Genomic DNA, 25,218 nt, shown 5'->3' with positions numbered 1-25,218 from the left:
TTTATAGAAAATAAAAATAAATTTTTCTTACATAGAAATTGCTTATGTTTGGTCAAGCAGGTTTTGGGCTGATTTTTGTGGATATGAAGGTCTTGTTTGGAAGAGTGCAATTGCGGGGTTGCTGTTTTTGACGGTGGGAGTTATATATGTGCAAAAGAAAACTTACTACCCAGACATGTCAGAAGGGATCTCAAGGAATCCACCATAGTTGTCTTCAAGGTCGGCATCATGACACGTAGCACCATAAACAACACTCAAAGCAACACTAATCTAATACCCATCCCCGGGAGTCCAATTACCACAAACAAGAAAGTGAGAGCAAATTTTTGCTTTGACTTTAGCTCTCATCATATTCTCATGTGTGGCCCTCGTAATTTCAGGATTTTACATTTTCAAAATTCGACTTCTACGGTCTAACTGAGATTAATGGTAATTTTAGACTACTGGCTATATCTGAAATTTTTTATGAAAATTGATATTTATGAAAGTATGGGCAAATTTTTAGCTATTTTTGATAAAAACTCAACTAAAATATAGCTACTGCATTAAAAAGTTTCATAATTGCACATCCATAATTAACAACAAATATAGAGATATTACATCAACAACAAAATGACCAGGAGGCATGTCAATATCAAGCTGTTGGAAATGTATCCTAAGAGCTAATGCATTTGATATAACAAAGGACACTTATTTTGTCATCTTTTGCACGATTAGAGAAATAATGTAACATCCATAACCCGATTTAATCAACTTAATCCAATTTAATTCTTTTGTGAAATTATAATTTTGTCCTTGGGAGTAGGGGTACTTCGGTCACTTTTTAATCCAGAAGGATTTTGGGGAAATGATTGGCATTGTTTCGTAGAGCTCGCTCTCCCGAATTCGTAGACACGTAGTGGGCCCAAATCGAAGTTTTAACGAAGAAGTTGTGGTCGCATTGGCACAACTGTAAATTTTTCAAAGTTGGATTTTAAAAACAGATCAGCTCTCTCTCCTTTTCTCTCTCTCTCCCCTCCGCATGATACTCAACTTTAGGTGGCGATTTCTTGCCGTCCGATGTCCATTTTAGGTGAAATTGGTTGCAAAATTTTCATATCGATGTCCTCTATCTAACCCAACTATTTTCCTAGCTCAAAAATCAAGGAAATTAAACTGAAACGACTGGAAGTTTGTGCGATTTCGAAGTTTCTGACACCGTTTCTAGTAACTCCAGCCGCCATTTTCGTCGAGTGAGGTATAAAACTTCATCTACTCTTCGTGATCTATTCGTTTATGTAGGTATTGTAGATCAATTTTGAGGTTTTACAAATCGTCCAATATACCCATTTTTGGCCAACAGTTTCGGCTTCGTTCTGGATAGTTTTGGCTAATTTTTGGCCATGGTCCAAGAACAAAAATACTCCCCTTGTTAGTCTGAACATATTGGTATAGGTATTGTAGGGTGTTTAGAGAATTTTCCGTCGCTGAAATTTTCTCAAGCCACCCACTCGCTGCCGGTGCGTGGGCCATGGTGCGGTGGCCCGTTGTGTTCTGATTTGATCCCCATATTGTCCCGAGCACGACGATATGCTCGAATTCGAATTTGAATATCATATGATAGTCGGACGAATTTAAGCCTATTAGACAATATCTGGGTTCGATATATTCGAACCATTTGATCGGCTCCAATTCCAAGTATGTTGTTCTCCGTACCCCTAAGATTATGTAGGAACTCACGGATTGAGAATTGGAATCTCGGATACTCTGAATCAATGATTCTAGGGTTAGGTACATCGGTGACCGTCCGATCGTACAATTGAGAGCAATCTGACCCCTCGATTAAGACCTAACTTTAAGAACATGTTCAGTAAACCTTGTTGGACCTCTAGGAACTTTTGGATTTGAAATCGGAGGTAGTGGGCCTCGTAGGCCTTGTTGACCAAAAATAGAAAGTTTGACCAAACCGTTGACCACAGGTCTTTTGAGACCGTCTCGTCCTTTGGAAAGTACTAGAGTAGCCTTAGGACTTTTCGAGGGTAGCAGGGTCCACGTTAAGTCCCAGGAACTACGATTTGATTTTTAATGCACGGTTGAGGCCGTATAACGAGCTTTGGTTTTGAGATTAGAATGCGCGGTTGGACATTTGATTTAGTGTGCATTACTCTTTGAACACTTGAAACGTATGTTTATAGTACTTTAATTTTGAGATTAGAATATTGTAAAATAAACTGTTTGAGCTGTGCTTATATTGTTCTAAGTGTGGATTTGAATTTTGGAAGAAGAAATGTCTTTTCTGATTGCAGTTGCGATATTTTTTAAGGGTGTAAGGTTTTGCAAAGGAGTTCAAAAGCAAGAACGCTTCAGAAAATGTTTGGTTATGAGGCTGGAGGCCTGTTTGTTTGTTGTGTGTAACATACTTTATGCTTGCTGAAGTTTAGTGACTTTAAACTGTGTTTTTGATAGGTTAAAATTTTTGGTAAAGTCCGTTTTTCAAGGGAGACTCTACTGAAATTTTGATAGAAGTCTTGGCCCTATTTTCCTTTGTTTTAGGGAAGAGGATGTTTGACATTAGTAAAATGGGCTCGACATCGGTTGGATGTAGGAAAAACCATAGGATCCGTCACGGATTCCGAGAAATTTGGGCGAGTCCTGTCAAGTAAAGTCTGGATATTATAAAATATGAGATGAACTAATCCAAAAGTTCCTAATCGTAGGTATATCAAATAGGCATTGATAAACTGTCAAGATTAGCACATACTATGTATGCTCAATTACGAGGATGGTTGGTTTTAAACCATTTGTGTAGTGACACTAATACAAGTATGTGGGTGATCAATCGTGACTGAGTACACTAAGTGGGATCAATAGAAGTTCTCGTATAGAGTTTTATCCACATGTCAAACAATAACTCATAGTTGCAATAATGCAAATTAGTCCTTACACCTGAGGCATCATTGTTGCTCTGTGATGCGTTATTAATCTTTGATAGCTTACAAAGGCAAGTCGTGAAAGATTTACCTTATCTATTATTGGGGTCTCTTAATTCATCATAGGGGCATGTGAATGCACAATATGAAATCTCAACCTTCAATAAAGAAGGAGAATGTTTCGAGATGTGAATCAATGAATCTTCGACCAAAGTACTTGATGAGCATGATTTAGAAAGTGGTTCATATTAGGGATTTAACATAATCGATATGTACCCTAATAATATGATTTGAAATATTGTACAAGAGAAGGACCGTATTGTATTGCAATTCCAACCAAATAGCTTCTTCATATATTATGATTAGCTTCGGTAGCCCTGATATATTGCTAGATATCACTTTTGACTCGTGGAAGTCCTAGGATTGAGTGTGATCAATCCATATAAAGGAAGAATTAGTACTGGGTTTTAATTCTAGTTAATTAGAAATAGTTCTAATGTTTTCCTATTGTCTTGCTAATTAGAACCTAATAGATCGCAAACATTAAATGGTTAACTTTGAGTAATACAAATGAGAATGAGGAAATCAATTTGATTAATTTGATTTGGATGATTTACTACATATAAAAACGTATTTGGGCCTCGATAACAATAAACGGGAAACCCAAATGGTTGGGTATCAAGCCCAAGGCGCTTAAATATTATGACTCTTAAATATTATGAGTTAAGTATCACAAAGCTCAAAATTGGAAGCCCAAATAGGTATGGATGAAAATCCTTAAATGGATGAGTGTGTGAGCATTTAGGATAAGCTCATTAACACACAAACACAATCCAACATCAACCAAATAGGTTTGGGAGATCAAAGAGAGATAAAATAGAGTTTCAAGAGTGAAACACTTCTATTTTTATCAAAGGATTTAGATTGAAACAAATCTTGGAAATCTTGCACTAACATCCTTGTATTCTCAAGATCATTCCTTCTCATCTCAAGATTCCATTGGTGTGGAGACTTAAAGGCCATATTTTTTTGTGAGTCACAAGGAGGAGAAAGATAAAGAAACAAAAATCAAAGAGGAGATCAACAAAGGGGAAATCATCAAGAGAGGACAAAGCTTGAAATAGATCACAATTTGGTTCATATATTTGCTTCAAGGGTAATTAGATCATATCATTTTCTCTTGAGCTTTCTTTTAGTATGCGTATCAATGTTCATGGTTTAAGATACTTGGAAGAAGTTTTGTTTTTGAATAAAACGACCACCATAGACTTCCGCTGTGATTAATTTGATTGAAAAACATGTTTAATATTTAAATGAACTTCTTAAAAATATTTTAAATCCTACAATTGGTATTCGAGTCATAGGTCGTGAATTTGATATGTTTCTAGGGTTTAGAGATATATATAGGTTGTGAATTCATTTAAAAGTATAATGGTAAAAGTAGAGCCAACGAATTTACCATGATGTAAGGACTATTTAGCTATACACATCCAGTACTTGCAATCTGCAAAACCAAATAGCATCCACCAAAAGGTGCACATAACCATGACACAACAAGCGATAGTAGAATCAAGTTCACTGAACACAACAAAATTTAAATTAAAAAAAGCTCTTTTTCTTTTTTTTTTTCTTTCTACTTTTCCATAATTTGTTGGGCTTATGATTTTGTTTTAGAAAAACCCAAAAAGAAATTTAACCCAAAAAAAAAAAAAAGGTTTGCTATTGTTTGATGTTGTTGGATTGATGGGAAGTTTGTATATGGGTCTTGTATTTGTGGATAGGCTATGATTTTGAATATCAAAGTGTGACATTCTGAAAACTTGGAAGCAAAGATCTCCCCTTTATTTTGTTGTTGAGAGAGAGACGATGTTTTTTATTGCTATACATCAATTCTTCTACTCCCATAATTGAGAAGGATATTGCAAACCAATATTGCAAACTGAGAAAAAAAAATAGGAACACAATATGATTTGAAAGAAGAAGTACCTTGTTCACGAAGAGCTCAATGCATGTCTATTCATCTTCTTTAGTAGACAAAAAAAAATCTCACGTGAAAAGCCTGATGGGTAAGGGTGAGATTTGAGATACGGTTTGGTATTTATACCTCCCACTAAAAAGTCTCACACAATTCCGCATATAAAAAAATCCTTCGAAATTAGCAAGTTTTTGAATACCATAAGACTTTTTGTTACTTGTTTTAAGTCTTGATTAAATACCACTAGATTTGGACACTCTCTTTAAAAAATCCTAATAGTCTTAATGAAATACCACAAGATTTGTTTAGATTATTGAAAAGTCTTAATTCAATATGAAAAGATTTATTTATCCCAAAATAGTCTTTTAAAATCCCAATTGAATACACCCCCCTTAAATCACAATATTTAAGTATCTTAAGCATGTGGGCTTGATATCTAATCATTTGGACTTCCCGTTAATTGTTACCGTGGCCCAAACACTTTTTTACACGTAGCAAATTAATCAAATTGATTTCCTCATTCTCATTTGATTTACTCAAAGTTAACCATTTGAGGTGTGCAATCCATTAGATTCTAATTAGTAAGGCAGTAAGAAAACATTAGAACTCTTTCTAATCAACTAGAATTAAAATCCCTTTTAATTCTTCCTTTATATGGATTGATCACTATCAATCCTAGGATTTCCACGAGCCAAGAGTGACATCTAGCAATATGTCAAGGCTACCCAAGCTAACCATAATAGATGAAGAACTATTCAGTTGGAATTGCAATGCAATACGGTCCTTCTCTTATCAATGTTTCAAATCAAATTATAAGGGTATGGATTGATTACGTCAAACCCATAATATGATTTATAATCTCATATGATTCAAAAGAACATGGTTAAGAACCACTTTCTAAATCATGCTCAAGTACTTCGGCCGAAAATTCGTTAAATCTCATCTCGAAACATTCTACTTCTTTATTGAAGGTAGAGATTCCTTATTGTTCATTTACATGCCCTATTATGAATTAAGAGACCCGAATAACACATTAATGTAAATCTTTTACGACTTGTCTTTGTGAGCTATCAAAGATCAATAACGCATCATAGGGCAACCATGATACCTCAAGTATAAGGACCCACATTTGACATATAGATAAAACTCCATATGAGAACTACGGTTGATCACGTTCAATGTACTTAGTCACTATTGAGCACCCACATACCTGTTTTAGTGTCATTATTCAAATGGTTTGAGACAAACCATTCTTGTAATTGAGCATACATAGTATGTGCTAATCTTAATAGTTTATCAATGCCCATTTGATAGGCCCACAATTAGGAACTTTTGAGATATGATAATCCTTGGACTTTGTTTTTTTAATCAACGCAAAAGATAACAAAATAAGTTTGCCCTTTATGTATCATATAGGAAATGTATTCTAAGGAGATTATAACAAATGTATTGGCCCTTAGGATACATTTCTAACACAAGTAACTAGCACAACCGCGCGCATATCTGATGACCTACAAAAAGTTGAAAAGTAGCTCCCCCTTGTTAGTCTTGCTCACCTAAAGAATCTAAAAATGAGATTGTGAACAACTTTTGAATTTGGTTAATCCAACATATGATATAGTTTCAACTATTATAACCTCAAAAAAAAAATTGTTCATCTTCCTTGCAACCATCTCTCCCTGTATTCCTTTCTCTTTATAAGATTAGTGTGTTTACTAGCGTGCCACTTTTGGCAGTGAAAATTCCAAGAGACTGGGATTGTATAATATATAATGCGCACCAATATTGCCTTTAATTAAAAAGATTGTGAATTGGGTGGGGAACTGGCCCAAGAAGAAGACTTCAATATTATTCTAGTGCAAAAGATAGAAACCAAACATAAGACAGCTTGAAACAAAGGGCAAAAAAGTAAACAACAAACAAAGTTTGAAGATTTCTCTATTCAGACTTGGAAATTATACTAAGCAAAGAAAAAGGCACACCAATAAAAATAAAGAAATTCCTTAGGAGTTGTCAACTGGAACTTTCAAAAAGAAAGCCAATTGTTTCAATGTTGAAATTTGGTTGAGATATTCAAATTGAGACATTGTGTATGTTGAGAGAGTTGAAAAATATTTATTATTGACGGCTTCTCCTTTTATTTATAGAGAAATGGAGGTGAGTTTGGTGTTTGGTTCAGCTGCCAATGAAATGTACCCATTTGCCATTGATTTTGGTAAGTGGGTTGTTGAAAAGAAAGAAAACCAAACATATTGCTTTAGTGTGGCTCCCTAAGTAATTCAAAATATCTTCCAAACAACACATTTTTCCCTTTATTATCATACTTATTTTATTGTTATTTTTTGAATCAACCCGAGCCTCCATGCCGGCTCATGTTTTTCATTGATGAAGGTTGGTTAGGAGACCATTTAGCTTCTTCTTTGAAGATTCTTTGATGGGTGACAATCCTTGAAGGCCACATTAATCCAAATGCTACCAAATTTGGATATGTTGTCCAACACATATGGCAGAACAATATTCATGAAGAACACAACTTCATTTGAGCAATGGGAAGTCATATCAGGCATGATTCAAACTTATTGATCGTCACCAATGCTTTCTTCGAACATAGTTCAGGTTTTTACAATCTAAGAATGCTGATCCAAAAGCTCACAAGTTTGGATATCTTGTAGTAGACATCTAAATAAACAACTATTATGAAGATCTTTATATTTATAGAAATATGGGGATGTCTAGCTTCTTAATATCAAAATTTCAAAAGGAGAAACGATTGTTTCCTTCTCGAACCCTCCTCTCTAAGCTCCAACCATCATCTGTCTCCAGAAAATCTTTTTTCCCTTTTCCGAACTCTCTCTCTCTCTCTCTCTCTCTCTCTCTCTCTCTCTCTCTCTCCTTTTTGGACTTTTTTCTCTATAACCAACCGAGCTAAACCCTAAAGTTTGTTTTTAAATGTATCACCTAATGGGCTAGCCCAAATCCTAACTCTAAAACCCTAGCTGGCCTCTTAAAACATATCGGAGGGTCAGCCCGCTCACACTAACCTTCTTGGATTTTCGTAAATTAAAGTATCTTGGGCTTAAAAACTTAGAATAAACTTAAGTTAACCATTATACTTAGCCTTATTCACAAATGTATCATAATTGAACATAAATTATAAGGAGAAAATTGGATTAAACATGCCGGGCCTTACACATATGGCAGAACATTCATGAAGAACACAACTTCATTTAAGCAATGGGAAGTCAGATCATGCATGATTCAAATTGACTAACTGTCACAAACGCTTTCTTCGAACATAGTTCAGGTTTTGACAGTCTGAGAAGGCTTTGCTGATCCAAAAGCTCCCAAATTTGGATATCTTGTAGTAGACATATAAATGAACAACTATTGTAAAGAAAGAAAGTTCATTTGAGTATTGGAAGCCGCTCATTTGGGCAAATCGGGCAATAGATTGGGCATGTCATGCTTTAGTATTTGATGCCTTGAGAAAGCTACACTTGTCCAAATTCTCTCAAATTTGGACATAATGTAGTAGACATTCAAATGAACAACTTTCATGAAGAAAGAAAGAAAGTTCATTTGAGCATTTCAAGTTGCTTATTTCACTGCTTTGACTTGACTAAAAGTTTGAGCTATCAAATTTAACCATATAATATTGATGAACCATAATTCCTTCATTCATTCTGGGCATATTTTCAATTTTGACTCAAACACTTCTTACTATTCTTGGAGGAAGCCAAAATTTTAACTTTGAATTTATTAACATATTGGAACAATTGTTAAAATGATATAGATAATAAAAATACATAACGAGCACTTTTATTGATGTCCAAAAATAGATTCAATTCAAGGGGTCTTTTATTCGGCCTCATGCATCCTTCGAATGTCTTGAGAGTGTATTTGTAAGATAAGAGAAGAACAATGAACACCTAGGCACCAGTGTGATACCGGCCTAAGATTCTTAGATGATATAAATTAGGGATTGTTCTTAAAATACATGGACAAAATTGATCAAAGTGAAATTATAGGGACAATAGTGGTAAATTATGGAGATCAAAAGTGACATTTTGCCTTTAAAACTAAGCTGATTTTAATTTTTGAAATCTAGAATTTCTCTCTTTTTTTTTTCCAATGAAATCGAGAGTTTCAGTCGTCAGTTATCTTTAAACAACAGCAGAAAACCCACAAATCCGGTTTGTCAGGGTTTAGTAGAAAATTCCCAGCTCTAATATCTGACTTGTTTTTGGTCGGGAAGCTCTAATACTGATTGGTTCCTAATCTTAAAAATATTTTAGCCCAACCGTATTATCCCACGAAATCTCTCCGTCTCCCGCCATCTCAAATAGCCCAAAACCCTAAATATTTCCCGCCTTCGAGAAACTCAATTAGCCAAACCCCAAACTCATTTTCCAGTGAAAGTTCACATTTTCTTCAGAGCCAAACACCCATCTTCCTCTGTCTTGTTAGGGTTTCGCGAACCAATTTAGTGCACCACCCCTAGAAAATTAGAATTTGGAAGGGCATTGGAGATGACAGAACTAAACTGGAGACACCAGACGGTCATTCAGGCTCTGCTTTCACGCGGCCCACTCAAGGAGGACCAGTTCCACCGCATCTTCACGGGCCTCACCGGAAAAACCCCAGGTCTTCCTCTTCATAATTTCCCCTAAATTCCCTATTTTCTTTATTAATTTTTGAAATTCAATGGTTCAGTAATTCTAAGGATAAACTGATACTTTCCTTTGGATCGATGTGCTTGTGTCAATACGTTCAAAATTTAAAGAAAAAAAAGAAGATAAATTTTGCTAGAAATGGTATATTTTTGTGTGAAATTCTTCGTGCTGTTAAGTTTATAGTTTCTGGAAAAACCTAGGAAAACAATCAATTTTTTTTTTTTTAAGATTGTGTTTTTAATGTTAGAATTATTCTATAGCAATGATGGTGACTTCTTGGTTGTAGGCAGTGATTAGGAGGATTAACAGGAATTATTTGAACACTTACCTTATGACGATATCTTATTTGAAACAGGTAGTGACCGGCAGCGATTTGATGATTTTCTTCTGAAGATAAACAAGGCACTTTCTTATGTTCAGTTTGAGTTGCGGGGATGCAGATTTCAATATGATGGTCAAGTTTATTACGGAGTTGTCAATAATGTTTCTGACGAAGAATCGAAGCTGGGAACAAAATATTCAGTTGCCCAGATTGCTTTCTATAAGGCTATTGTAAGTCTCAAAACTCTTTTAGATTTCCAGCGTTTATATAGTTTGAAAGCTTTGATTACTTATTTTCCATGGTCAATTGATTTTATGAAGGGAAGAGATATAGCATTACTTATCAGCTAAACCATACAAGCATATTGTCTTGCAGTGGGTTTCAGAAAGTTCAGGGTCCCTTGTTAGCCCTTAACTACCCATTAAGAATGACTTATTTTTAATTTCAGTCAGTCAGAGTTAACATTGTAGCACATTGAGAATGAGGATTAAGATGGCTTTATAGAATGAAATCCAGTTAAAGAAGTAATCAAATATTGCTTGCCATTGATCCTCCAATATATAATCTGCAAAGCTTAGGTTTAGCTTGTCGTAGTTAAACTGACAAACCAATGATCATATAAAGCTCTGTTGAATTCAAGCATTTGTACCACTACAGGAACTCTTTTGAGTCATTGATTAATGTCTTTAATATGCCAACTTATGGGTTCCTCCTTAATTCTTATATACCTTATGTTTTTCTTGTCTTCCTGTAATATTCTTTGAAGGCAATCAAGCTATTTATCAATTTGCAAATCTCCTTTACAAGAATCTCCATCCCCCAAAAATACCTTTGAAATTTATTTATCAGCTGAATCAATAAATTCTCTGTTCGTTTGTGTTTCTGAAGCAATATAAAGTCGTATGACTCTCCTTCATGCGACTGAGAGAGACATCCATACAAACAAAAAGGTTAACAACCTTGTGAATCTCCATGCACTTTTCTTATAGATTGCTGCAGTTGGTTGAAAATGGGGTTCCTCCATAAGCTGTCTCTCTCTCATTCTGACAGACAGAAACACAGAATTCTGAGCTTATTCTCTTTAGTTTTTATCTAAGTTGTGTGCTCAAAATCTATGCAAGTATGTTGTTCAAGCAAGCATATGCACATGTACATGTGTATATGTGAAGAATACTTCCTAGTAAGTTATATAATTCGTCTGAAAAAATGAAAATTCATTTCATTGTGCTGTCCTTTGCTGCTCATAATAGAGGAAAATATAGACATTCAAAAAGTACAAGAGTTTGTTCATTATGGATGAACAAGAAGCTGCCCCAGTTATATTGTCATATGTGTTGTATAAATGGTTGAACTTCAGTTTAGATGCTTGATAATAAGCCTCCGTTTAAGTATTGGCCCTTATGTGAGACTTTTAAGAAAAAGTAGATAAGCTACATATCTACAACTACATAGCAGATTTCTTCTGAAGTTGTATATAGACTAGTGTTTCCGTTGTATCATATTCTGATATTTACATAACTCCATTCAAATTATCTTAGTATGTTATTTGATATCGAATATCAGATAGAAGCAATCGTGCAAGATGGTGCAGCTCAAGGAACCATATCTAACATTGATGCTCTTAATCTGCGTTTAGAGAATCAGGTTTGGCAATTTTTGCTTTACAATAAAAGCTTTTTTTTGTGCAATATATAATCTTTTCTTTCCATTAATATTTTGTATACAACCACTGTTATCCAGCGACCTACTGGCATAGTTAAATTTAATAACATTTGGTCTTCTTTTAAACGTTAGAATGAAACAGATTCATAATTATTTGCCTGCAGACTTACTATGATAAGGTCTTATTTTATTTTCTTCAAACATCAAGATTTTGTGGTGGCAGAGTTCTCTTGATGATTAACGAGATAAAAGTAAACTTTTTTTATTTACATTTGTTTTGCCTGTTTTCAGAAAACAAAATAAAAAATAAAAACTAGAGTTCTCCGGGCATATGTACGTTGTTAACACTTAAGTGATGTGGGCATGTTATTAATACCCCAGCTTAGCAATTTAAGGAATGGACAGAAATAAATCTGCCTCATCAGATGAGACTAGATACAAAGAACTTCGAGTAAATTCGCAAATGTTATTAAACCTGTTCATGCCTTTGTTTGCTTGATAACTCTTGTGTTCTATCTTTAGGTTCTAATGGGTACAACGTCGCAATCACATGGAGGTCTACCTCATGTCCCTCCTGCATTAAAAAATTTCTCAATATCTATGAAGGAAAAAACTCTTGATGAACTCGTACAGGACCAGTGGCTTAGCGTTACTCCAGATAATTATATTGGACTTGGTGTCAGATCCTTCCTCGATCTACGAAGTTGGTTTCGCAGTAATGATGTTCCGGCGTGTGAAGTGTGCAATGAAGCTGGGGTGAAGGTTGTCTGAATGTTGCTTTGCCTTGCTAGTGTTAATTTTTATTTCTTTCTACATCCCTAAATATTCAAAAGCTTCATCACTTGTTTGCTATTGTCAAATTATTCAGCCCACTGCCTTGCTCCTATGCTTTCTTTCTTTTATTATCTTTGTTTTGTTTCTTGCTGGAGGATGCCTATATTTAATTATGTGCATTGCTTCTGTGAATGCTTGTAAATTATGGAACCTGAGAATCTTTTACTAAACAAGTTGGCGCCTGTAATTTGCCAATAGTTTTCTGATGCCGTTGTATCTGACAACTTTTGGGGTTATGTTGGACAGGCAGCGTTGTGCCAAAAAGAAGGTTGTATAGCTCGAATCCATGAGTACTGTCTTAAGAAATTGTTTTCAGAAAGAAAGGTAATGATCAACTTATTTTTTAGTAAAACTGAAAAGAGTTTTTGGTCTAAGTTAATCTGCTTGATGTATTTCAGGGGGAAAGAGTTTGTCCAAGTTGCGGTACTCAGTGGCAATATACGGTAACCAAAGCAGAAGCTGTAGAAGATGATGAACCAAATTACCCTACTCAAAGCCAGCCACCTGTAGGACCCAAGAAAAAGAGGCTGAGAAGAAATGAAATTGGTGATGGAGATATATCTGGTTCCTCTCAAGCTTCTTTACCTGGTGGTCCTAATCTAAGAAGATCAACTCGAAGCTCTATCCGTCTTCAATAATTCGATTTCATGTCGCCTCTTACAATTAGCATGGAGTATGTTGTATATTCTTCTCCAAACAATCTTGCATTTGCTGAAAACGTCATGCAAGTACGAAGTAGGATTTTTGTAAGACAATGCTGTAGAAATCTGACGTGATTGTAGGATTTTTATGAGGGAAGGTTGTAGAATTCTGGTGCATTACCCCATTATATATTTGCTGTGACCAGGAACTTGCGTTTAAAGATGAACATGAAAGATATCTAATTCTGGAGTGGACAGGAGTGAAACTCTGCTGTTTTGATGCGTCAGTGAAATTGTAATTATTATTATTGATTCGATAATGTTCTTGCTGTTAGTTCCTAGCTAATTATCCACAATAGCAGAGTAGTCATTTTTGCCACTGAACGAAGCCAAGCCCTGCTTACTTTTCTTGCCAAGAGAATATTAACAAAGAGATTTATTTGTTCTCTTAACTCTTTCCTGCTCATTTCTTCTAGTTTCTGTCATTAAACAATTTTATTCCTACCGTATATAGAAATAGAACCAAAAATACATTATTTTAGCTAAAATCAAGGGACCCACAAATGAATTGCATGGGCCACTATCAAGAAAAAAGAAAAGAAAAGAAACCGACCCCAAATGAACATGAAGATGCCCGTTTGAACTCTAAATTAGACTTAGGACTGATAAGGGAGGGAAGGGACCTTCCTGGCTGGTAATGGAGGCCCACGCGGAAACGAGGAACCCACCAATGAATTAGAATGTGGAAAATAATTGGAAGTTGACTGGAACGTTCATTAAAAAAAAGAGAAAAAGAAAAGAAAAGTGGACTTGCAGAAGGCTTTAACAACAGCAGAGCAGACCAACAAGGGGAGCTGTAGTAGCAGAGTTGAGAGAAAAAAGAAAAAAGAAAAACCAATCAAAGAGAGAAAAGATGGCAGAGCTTGCTGTTGCAACTGCAGTGGAAAAGCTCACAAACTTGATAATTCAAGAAGCGATTCTGTTGGATGGGGTTGGTGAGAAAGTTGAGCAAATCAGAAACGAATTGAGGTGGATGCAAAGCTTTCTCAAGGATGCAGATCATGCAGCAGAACAAGACAGAAACGAAAGATTTCGCAATTGGGTGTCTCAAATCAGAGAAGTAGCCTTCGATGCCGAAGATGTAGTAGAAACTTACCTCAGAGAGGCAGCAGCAGCATCACAAAGTTTATGGAAAAAAGTTGTAATGCCAATCCATCTTCACAAAGTCAAGAGGGGGATTGAAAAAATCCAAACAAGGATTGACCACATTTCTAAGCAAAAGGACAGTTTCGGCATTGCCAGCATGATCGCTTCGTCACGAGAGGGAGGTGAAGGGAGCATTTCAACAAATGAGAGACTGCGATGGTGGAGACAGCCATTACCCCATATTGAGGAAGATGATTTGATTGATCTTGTACAAGACACTGAGGCCTTGCTAACACAACTATCTAGCATGGAGCCGAGGCGTGGAGTGGTTTCTATTGTAGGTATGGGGGGTCTGGGCAAAACTACTCTTGCAAAAAAATTGTACAATCACATTGAACTAAGGCGCCAATTTAATTGTAAAGCGTTCGTTTATGTGTCTCAAGAGTATAGAAGAAGAGAGACTCTGCGAAGAATCATCAAAGATGTAAATGTTCCATATATAGGTGATTTGGAGGAAGTAGATGAAGAGGAGATGGTAAAGAAGCTGTACGAATTCTTGAGAGGGAGGAAGTATCTTGTGGTTCTTGATGATGTATGGGAAAATGAAGTTTGGGATAGTTTGGAAGCTGCATTTCCTACTAGTGGAATGGCAGGAAGTAAGGTGATGCTGACAACCCGAAACAGGGAGGTTGCCTTACATGCAGATGCAAGGAGCACTCCCCATGAGCCGCGAATGCTGACAGAGGATGAAAGCCTGGAATTGTTACGCAAGAAAGCACTCCCGGGAATGGATCATTTTCCCTCCGACTTGGAGAATCTAGGAAGAGAGATGGTGACGAAATGCGGTGGTCTACCCTTGGCATTGGTGGTGCTTGGGGGATTACTATCCAGGAAAATGAAGACTAGAGAGGAATGGGAACTTGTCCTTCAAAACATCAGTTGGCACCTGATTGATCAAGATCGTGTTTCTGCAATTTTAGCCCTGAGCTATAAAGACTTGCCTTTCTACTTAAAATCATGTTTTCTTCATTTGGGTATTTTCCCTGAGGATTTCTCCATACCAAAAACGCAATTGATGCGCTTGTGGGTAGCAGAAGGATTCTTACCCCAACAAGGGGAAGAAAAAGCAGAAGGTGTTGCTGAAAATTGCTTGAACGAGTTGATTAATAGGTGCATGATCCAAGTGGGAACTCTAACCTCACTTGGGAGGGTTAAAACCATCTGCATCCATGATCTTCTTAGAGACTTCTCTCTCTCCGTATCGAGGGAAGAAAATTTTCTTGGAATTTATACTGGTGGTGAAGTTGAATCATCAGTTTCCCCATCAACCAAATCTCGAAGAATTGCCTTACATTCTAACCCTACGCAGCATTGTGTCCTAACCTCACCTTTCCTAAATCCATATGCTCCCCATTTACGATCGCTTCATTTTTTCAACCGCTTTCTACATCCAGAAGTCTATTTTATTAAAAAGGATTTCAAATTGTTGAAGGTCTTAGATCTAAAGGATACAATTGGATTCATGCGACTACCTAGTACTATAGGGATCCTAATTCAGTTGAGGTATCTTGGATTGAGCCAGATTCTTAAAACTTACTACATCCCACCATCGATTGGAAACTTGAAGAACCTAGAGACACTAGATTTGGGATATTCTTATTCACCCATCCCCAATGTCATTTGGAAGATGAAACGTTTGAGGCATATGCTCCTACGTGATGTGTCCAAACCAAATTGTGTCAACCTTAGATTGGACACCTTGAGCCATTTACAGACCCTAAAAACTATAAGGGCTGGAAGATGGATAGAAGACGGCGGCTTAGCCAACATGATCAGTCTACGACGACTGGGAATAGAAAGATTATCACAAGAAAGGGTAAACTTGGTGATTTCAATACTAAGGAGAATGTGCTACCTGCAATCATTGTCACTGGAGGTGATGAACAATGAAACATTCCCAACATCCATGGGCCTCTCTCATTTCCAACATCTCCACAAGCTGTGTTTGAAGGGGAAAATAGAGAAGTTACCTCATGTACGTGAATTTCCTCCAAACCTCGTCAAGCTAAGTTTGATTGGTTCTGAGCTCCAGAAAGATTCGATAGTTCAACTAGAAAGGTTGCCTTACCTGAAGATGCTTGTCTTGGGGAACCAATCATACAAATGGAGGGAACTGGTTTGCTCTTCAGAAGGGTTTCCACAGCTGCAAGTTCTACACCTTGTTTCTTTAATGGAGTTGGAGGAATGGACAGTGGAAGAAAATGCAATGATGAAGCTCAAGCATCTAAAGATAGAAAGGTGCCTAAAACTGAAAAAGATTCCAGAAAGATTGAAGTTGTTTACTACTACTCTAGAGAAATTAGAGATTGTTGCAATGGACAAAAGCTTCGAGCAGCAGATTAGATTGATGTACATTAGAGATTGATTCAAATGTTTCCAAGGTTAATGTAAATTTGATTTTCTTATCAAGTAAATTGACCTTAATTATAAGGCACAATTTTTGTTATCAAGTTTGATTACTCCTTTCTAATTTGTTGAGATTGTTTTTTATTTTTTATTTTTTATTTTATTTTTATTTTTATTTTTATTTTATTTATAAATTTTTATTTTAAAATTTTTATTTTTTAAATGTACATTACTATATAAATGCCATGAAGGCTACTCTGTTAGAGCATTTTCACCAGTTGCCCCTTGCCATGACAAGATGAGCCCTAGGGCAGCCACTATTCCCTCTCCAGCAAAATGTGTTTCCAGCAGTTGGGGCTTGCCATGGCAAATACTATTCATTTTTTTGTTTTTTTCACAACTTTGTTTACTTAAATAATTAATTTGGATAATATTTTCGGATAAGATTTTTGGGTTCCTACATGTCAATACTATTCATATCGGATAAGATTTTCGGTTTCAAATTTCAGATACATTTCAAAATTCAAATTTCAGATAAATTCAAAATGTCAAATTTCAGATACATTTCGAAATTCAAATTTCAGATAAATTTGAAATTTGAAATTTCATTTGAATTTCAAATTTCAGATAATATTTTCACCCTCTAAGATTGCGCCGCGTGTCATATCTATCTGTGTACATTTTTCTATAAAACCAGAGGTTCAGCTCATACCTCCCACACCAGTTCTTCTCTACACTTCCATTTCTCAAATTTTAGATTTCATTCTCCATTCTCAATGGCAGACATGGAAGAGGTTTTGGAGAGGCAAGAGCGAGAAACTAGAGAAAGAATGCGTAGACGAGCTGCAAGCAAAAGGGCGCAGAGAGAACTAGATGAGCAACTTGACATAGCAGTTGCTTTGCTGGAGGAAGAAAACCAGGGTCGCCGTGGTTCACGAGAAGACCGTCGCCCAAATGTGGACAGACATAGACATTCTCGGGGTAAGAATCTTATGAGATATTATTTTATCCCACAATCTCTGTACTCTGATGTTCATTTTCGAGGGAGATATTGAATGCAATCCCATTTGTTCAATAAAATCATGCATGATATTTGCAAACTCTTACAAGTCTTCACCACCTCCCAACAATTGAAACTTTTTTTCCCTTGCCCCGTAGCACCAAACCACATTTGAGCTTGCATAATCTATAAAAAAAAATTAAATGGAAATGCAAGAAACTTTAAAAAATATTGGCAATGCAATATGTAAAAAAAAACTAATGCAAATTCAATAAATTTAAAAAAAATGCAACATGTATAAAAAAAAAAACTAGAGACATATTAACAAAATATATAAATTGCAAGAAACATTTAAATAAAAATTAATATGACATAGAAATTAATAGAAGGAAAATGACAAATAATTTACCTCACTGCTAAGGTTTTCTCCGCTTCGATGCTTGTCCATCGCTTTTGCAAAGGCATTTCTCCATTTCGCCAACTTTTTATTAAGAACTTTCCACCTACTGGATAATGCAATTTATGTACGTGTAGAACCAATTGCCCTTTCACAAAATGCTTGATGAATTTTTTTCCACATATGAGAAAATTTCATCTCATTGCCCGTTACGGGACAATGACTAACTTGGACCCAAGCCTCACTAGTAAGGTGATGCTGACAACCCGAAACAGGGAGGTTGCCTTACATGCAGATGCAAGGAGCACTCCCCATGAGCCGCGAATGCTGACAGAGGATGAAAGCCTGGAATTGTTTCGCAAGAAAGCACTCCCGGGAATGGATCATTTTCCCTCCGACTTGGAGAATCTAGGAAGAGAGATGGTGACGAAATGCGGTGGTCTACCCTTGGCATTGGTGGTGCTTGGGGGATTACTATCCAGGAAAATGAAGACTAGAGAGGAATGGGAACTTGTCCTTCAAAACATCAGTTGGCACCTGATTGATCAAGATCGTGTTTCTGCAATTTTAGCCCTGAGCTATAAAGACTTGCCTTTCTACTTAAAATCATGTTTTCTCCATTTGGGTCTTTTTCCTGAGGATTTCTCCATACCAAAAACGCAATTGATGCGCTTGTGGGTAGCAGAAGGATTCTTACCCCAACAAGGGGAAGATACAGCAGAAGGTGTAGCTGAAAATTGCTTGAACGAGTTGATTAATAGGTGCATGATCCAAGTGGGAACTCTAACCTCACTTGGGAGGGTTAAGACCATCAGCATCCATGATCTTCTTAGAGACTTCTCTCTCTCCGTATCGAGGGAAGAAAATTTTCTAGGAATTTATACTGGTGGTGAAGTTGAATCATCAGTTTCCCCATCAACCAAATCTCGAAGAATTGCCTTAAATTCTAACCCTACGCAGCATGGTTTCCTACACTCACCTTTCCTAAATCCATATGCTCCCCATTTACGATCCCTTCATTTTTTCAACCGCTTTCAACATCCAGAATTCTATTTTATTAAAAAGGATTTCAAGTTGCTGAAGGTCTTGGATCTAAAGCATGCAATGGGATCCACGCACACACCTAGTGCTATAGGGATCCTAATTCAGTTGAGGTATCTTGGAGTGAGCCAGATTTTTAAAAATTGCTACATCCCACCATCGATTGGAAACTTGAAGAACCTAGAGACACTGGATTTGGGAACTTCTTTTTCACCCATCCCCAATGTAATTTGGAAGATGAAACGTTTGAGGCATTTGCTGCTTTGTGATAAGTCCCAACCAAATCGTGTCAAGCTTAGATTGGACACCTTGAGCCATTTACAGACCCTAAAAACTATAAGGGCTGGAAGATGGATAGAAGACGGAGGCTTAGCCAACATGATCAGTCTACGACGACTGGGAATAGAAAGATTATCACAAGAAAGGGTAAACTTGGTGATTTCAATACTAAGGAGAATGTGCTACCTGCAATCGTTGTCACTGGAGGTGATGAACAATGAAACATTCCCAACATCCATGGGCCTCTCTCATTTCCAACATCTCCACAAGCTGTGTTTGAAGGGGAAAATAGAGAAGTTACCTCATGTACGTGAATTTCCGCCAAACCTAGTCAAGCTAAGTTTGATTGGTTCTGAGCTCCAGAAAGATTCGATAGTTCAACTAGAAAGGTTGCCATACCTGAAGATGCTTGTCTTGGGGAACCAATCATACAAATGGAGGGAACTGGTTTCCTCTTCAGAAGGGTTTCCACAACTGCAAGTTCTACACCTTGTTTCTTTAATGGAGTTGGAGGAATGGACAGTGGAAGAAAATGCAATGATGAAGCTCAAGCATCTGAAGATAGAAGATTGCCCCAGACTGAAGATTCCAGAAAGATTGAAGTTGTCGAATACTGTTAAGATATTAGAGGTTGTTACAGAGTACGACCCGTTCAAACGATGGCGTTCGCCTGAATGGACAAAAGCTTCAAAAAACAGATTAGATTGTTTCAAATGTTTCCAAGATTAATGTAAATTTGTCTTTCTTAACAAGTAAATTGACCTTAATTATAAGGCATAATATTTGTTATCAAGTTTGATTACTCCTTTCTATATAAATACCATGCAGACTACTCTGTTAGGCTCATATTCATAGTGGTTTTTTGAACCGTCCATTTCTAAGACCCCTTCAAAGACCATTCATGCCAAAAATCAACCAAATTCGAAATCGATATGAACATTAATCAATTGCTAACTTAGTGACAACCTAAATGTTCCTTTACGTTCTTGGCACGAAGATGCTTTCAATTCTGGTGTTTCAGTTCAGGATGCAGGAAACAATACCATGCTACAAAATGAATATTTATTTTCCCGTGTTGATTATAAGACATAGAGGTAGGAAGAAATGCTTTAAGAAGTAGACGCAGAGTTGGCAATACAAAGAATACAACAAATTGTAATCATTATTATTAAGATAATATTCTTGTTAGTTTCTTGCCACAATAGTAATCATTTTTGCCATTGATGACTTAAGTAGACGAAGCCAAGCCCTGTAACTTCTCTCAACTCTATTTCCTACTCATTTTCTTCTAGTTTCTATCTATATTCACGGCTTGGCCTTACAGCTCTTTTCCCTCTCCAATATCGCTTGTATAAAAGTAAAATAAACAAAAATAAAAATACCACTGAGTTCTACTGTATTATTAAACAATTCATTCCTTTTCGAATTTTGATTTCCGTATATAGAATAGAACCAAAAATACATTGTTTTAGCTAAATCAAGGGACCCTGCATGGGCCACTATCAGCCAAAAAGAAAAGAAAAGAAAAAGGCAAAATGAACATGGGGTATGGAATAAGGTTCTCTCCCTTTTGACTGATGAGGGAGGGGCCGGAGGTGCACGCGGAAGCAAGGAAACCACCCATGAATTACACTTCGGAAAGTAATTGGAAGTTGACCGGAAGGTTCATGGAAAAAGAAAAAAAGAAAAGTGGACTGGCATGGAACGCTTTAACAAGACACCAACATCAGAGGGGGGAGCTGCAGTAGAAGTTGAGAAAATAAAAACAAAAAAGAAAAAAAAAAATCCAATCAAAGAGATAAAAGATGGCGGAGCTTCCGGTTGCAACTGCCGTGGAAAAGCTCACAAACTTGATAATCTAATCAGGAGTCACAGTAGTTGAAGATGATAATGGAGAAATGGTACCAACTAGGGTTACTACTGGATGGAGAATGTGTATTGATTACCGCAAATTGAACTCAATCACAAGAAAGAATCATTTTCTTTTACCATTTCTTGACCAAATTTTGGAAAGAGTTGCATGGCATATGTATTATTGTTTTTTAGATGGTTATTTAGGATATTATCAAATTGAGATTTCATTGGAAGATCAAGAAAAAACAACTTTTACTAGCCCATTTGGAACTTTCAGTTTTAGAAAAATGTCTTTTGGTCTTTGCAATGCACCAGCTACATTCCAACGTCGCATGATAAGCATTTTTAAACTGTTAAAGATATTTGATCTTTTTTGGGACATGCAAATTTCGGAGATTCATACAAAATTTTAGTGTAATTGCAAGGCCATTGAATAATCTCTTGGAGAAAGATGCTAAATTTGATTGGATTTATGCATGTCAAGAAGCATTTGAGAAATTAATTAAAATACTAACATCAACCCCCCTAATGCAGCCCCTAGATTGGTCCATGCCCTTTGAAATAATGTGTGATGCTAGTGATGGTGCTATTGGGGCAGTGCTAGGCTGAAGAAAAGACAAGAAGCCTATTGTTATCTCCTACGCAAGTAGAACTATGAATAGTGCACAGAAAATTACACTACAACTGAAAAAGAATTGTTTGCTGTGGTTTTTGCATTGGAAAAGTTTAGATCATACATTTTGGGCTCACAAATTGTTGTTTTTACAGATCAGTTAGCCTTGAAGTATTTGTTGACAAAGAAGAAAGCCAAAGCACGATTGATTAGATGGATTTTGCTTCTCCAAGAATTTGATCTTAGAATCAAAGACAAGAAAGGAGTGGAGAATGTTGTTGCATACCCTTGAGGAACCTTATGCACATTTGCCTATAAAAGACTCATTTCCTGATGAACAATTGTTTGGTGTTTCTAAATTACCATGGTTTGCTAATATTGTGAATTTTCTTGCTACAGGCCTTATCCCACCTCACAAGAGAAAAAGAAATTTGTGGTTGAGGTGAGAAAATTCTTTTGGGATGACCCGTATCTCTTCAAATATTGTCCTGACCAGGTAATCCGTAGATGTGTTCATGATGATGAAATATTTAGTGTCATAGCCTTTTGTCATTCTGAGGCTTGTGGAGGTCACTTTTCTTCCAAAAAGACTTCGACCAAAATTCTTCAATGTGATTTTTATTGGCCTAGACTTTACAAAGATGTGTATGAATTTTGCACGACTTGTCCAAATTGTCAAAAGCTGGGAAAAGTTACTCGACTTAATATGATGTCTCTTAACCCAATTTTAATCATTGAAATTTTTTACTATTGGGGCATTGATTTTATGGGTCCTTTTCCCCCATCTTTTGCTTACTTATATATTGTTGCTGTGGATTATGTTTCAAAATAGATTGAAGCCATACCATGTCGGAAGAGGGATCATAAGACTGCTTTGAAAATTTTAAAAGAAAATGTATTGCCCAAGTTTGGTACTCCTAGAGCGATCATCAGTGATGGAAGATCACATTTTTGCAACCCGACCATGTGAAGCTTTGATGAAAAAATATGAGATAACCCATAAGATTTTCACTCCATATCACCCATAGACAAGTGGCCAAGCTGAACTTGCAAATAGGGAAACAAGCAAATTTTGGAAAAGACTGTGAATCCAACCACGAAGGATTAGTCATTGAGACTAACTGATGCTTTATGGGCATACCGTACTGCATACAAATGACCTCTTAGTATGTCCCCATATAAGCTAGTTTATGGTAAACCTTGTCATTTCAATTAGAACGTAAAGAATATTGGGCTATCAAATTGTTTAACTTTAGCCTTGGAAATGCAGGTACTTTGAGAAAACTCCAATTGAATGAACTTGAGGAAGTCACGAATGATGCATATGAGAACTCACAAATTTACAAAGAACGTGTTAAAGTTTTTCATGATAAAAATATTTTGAAGAAAAATTTTGAGCCTTCTCAACTTGTTCTTTTGTATATTCTAGACTTCATTTGTTTACTCAAAAATTAAGAACTAAATGGACAGGGCCTTTCATTGTTAAAAGAGTTTTCCCATATAGGACTGTTGATGTTGAGGATCCCAAGAATGGAAATATTTTTAAGGTTAATGACCAACGATTTAAATCTTACTTGGGGAGATATGTTCTAGAAGATGAGATAGTTTCTTTGAACAATCTTGTTTACCAGGATTGATTACCAGGATTGATTGGACTTCCCTTAGTCCATCTGTTGTATATAATTAGTTTAGAAATTTATGTTCACTTAAAAAAAAATTATATATATTCAAAGTTTCTGTTTTTTTTTTTTTGTTTTTTTTGTTTATTTTCTTCATTTATTTTTTTTTAAAAAAAAACTGAAAAGCATGAAGAAAAAAACATATTTATGAGGTTAATGTACTGTATTGGTTTTTTTCATAGTCTGTCTATGACAAGAGTGCATTGCACTTATGGCATGTTTACTAATCTATAATTGGATTAGGAGGAATTGAATTGAGGAGGAGTTGGATTGAGGAGAATTAGATTCCGAATTCCTATTGAAGTTGTTTACTAAACCATATAGATTGAGGGGAGTTAGATTCCGAATTCCTATTGAAGTTTACTAAACTATATGGAATTGAGGTAAGAGCGGTACTAATTAGTAAAATGTCCTCGTTGTTGGTTTAAAGTAGATGACAAATTTGGAATTTTAAAAATTGTGTGAGGATATAATGGGTAAAAAAGATGATAGCCTAATGGGTTAGTTCTCCAGGAATTAGAATACCACCTCCCACACAAGAATTGAATTCCTCCAAAATTAGGAATTCAATTACTAATTTTGTCTGGGCCCCACTTACTTTTCAATTCCTTGATGTGTAGTAAACGCATGAATCCTCCATATGTGGAATTCAATTCCTAATGAGAATCCCAATTTCTGATTAGTAAACACACCATTAGATTTATTTGATATTCATGAATGATTTTAAGATTGAGAATATATGAAAGATATGATAATTATCCCACTTTTGTGTCTTTTTCATTTATTTCTAGATAGTGGATGATTCATGAGTTATACTTTGACAATTTACACAAGCACACTAACACTTTTTGTGGGGTATAAAGTTAAAAACCAATGTGTTTAATATTTTATTTTTGGTAAACTGGGATGACCTTTCTTTTGACTCATCTTGGTTTTAAAAAGTTCGTGAAATAATAGTGTTCTATTCAAGCTTCTACTTAGTAACCGGGCCTCTTGCCTAATCAGCAGTAAGTGTTTGCGTCAAACGGTGACATTCTGGGTGTGAATAATTTTGTGTGGCTAGTATAGTTTCGTAGCCCTTTTAACATGAGTTAGTAAGCTCTTAGGGGTATCTCTACACCTAGTGCCTTAAAGCCTTTTTGGTTTGAGAGTCATTGGCTTAATACTCACTATATGGGTTAATTAGAAAGTTTAATGGAGCTAGGCATTGCACAGCCCACATTTTGAAGGGAAAAAAATAGTATTAAAAAAAAAAAACTTTGGTTTGTTTCTTACAAGGGAGTTTGACAACTCTTGAGATCAAAAGGTTGGTGTGATTGGAATTTAGCTAATGCCACTCAATTGTGTTGGTTCACTTTACACTAAGGGAAATATGTGAAAAGTTTACTGACTAATTATAAACGATTTGGACTTCGTGGTGGGATTAACTTGAAATGTTAAGTAAGTGTTCTCTCTTTTAATGTTGTTCATGAATTGAAAATTCGGACTTTGTGCTTTTGTCCTTTTTGTTAGTGACAAGTGTTGAAATAATTTTTCAAAGCTTATTTTATTTCATGTTTCTGAATAATTGTGCTAGCCTCATGCTTCATGTTTGTGGGTGTCACCCCTGGAAATCCTCACGAAACTATAACTCGTCCTTTAGGGTTAACCTAAGGGTTTAAAGACTTGTTGCATATGCTAAATACAATCGTTTCCCTTAAAAGTGGCTTAGTTGTTTTTATTTATTTTATTTTTCATTTTTGCTTAAATTTGAGTTTCTTTTAGTCGCTTGGATTGCTAGGGAATAG

General features: G+C 36.0%; 2 protein-coding genes across 3 annotated transcripts; both read left to right on the top strand.

The window, feature by feature from the left end:
- Positions 9,009 to 13,336, top strand: LOC18774821 (non-structural maintenance of chromosomes element 1 homolog). Its single transcript, XM_007207277.2, has 6 exons — positions 9,009 to 9,528; positions 9,913 to 10,109; positions 11,443 to 11,523; positions 12,064 to 12,303; positions 12,622 to 12,699; positions 12,774 to 13,336. Exons 1-6 carry the CDS (start codon positions 9,414 to 9,416, stop codon positions 13,011 to 13,013), a joined length of 951 nt encoding a protein of 316 aa, XP_007207339.1. The 5' UTR covers positions 9,009 to 9,413; the 3' UTR covers positions 13,014 to 13,336.
- LOC18773169 (probable disease resistance protein At1g58602) lies at positions 13,442 to 20,133 on the top strand. 2 transcript variants are annotated; one of them, XM_020566144.1, is made up of 2 exons: positions 13,442 to 14,823; positions 18,218 to 20,133. In XM_020566144.1, exons 1-2 carry the CDS (start codon positions 13,930 to 13,932, stop codon positions 20,012 to 20,014), a joined length of 2,691 nt encoding a protein of 896 aa, XP_020421733.1. In that variant the 5' UTR covers positions 13,442 to 13,929; the 3' UTR covers positions 20,015 to 20,133. The 2 variants fall into 2 exon arrangements, with proteins under 2 accessions (XP_020421733.1, XP_020421732.1); XM_020566143.1 differs by having other exon boundaries at positions 13,442 to 16,446; positions 19,841 to 20,133.

Source organism: Prunus persica, chromosome G6 (genome assembly GCF_000346465.2).
Source record: "Prunus persica cultivar Lovell chromosome G6, Prunus_persica_NCBIv2, whole genome shotgun sequence".
Lineage (NCBI taxonomy): Eukaryota > Viridiplantae > Streptophyta > Magnoliopsida > Rosales > Rosaceae > Prunus > Prunus persica.
Note: the sequence above shows the minus strand (reverse complement) of the source record. Positions and strands in the feature narration are given on the sequence as shown.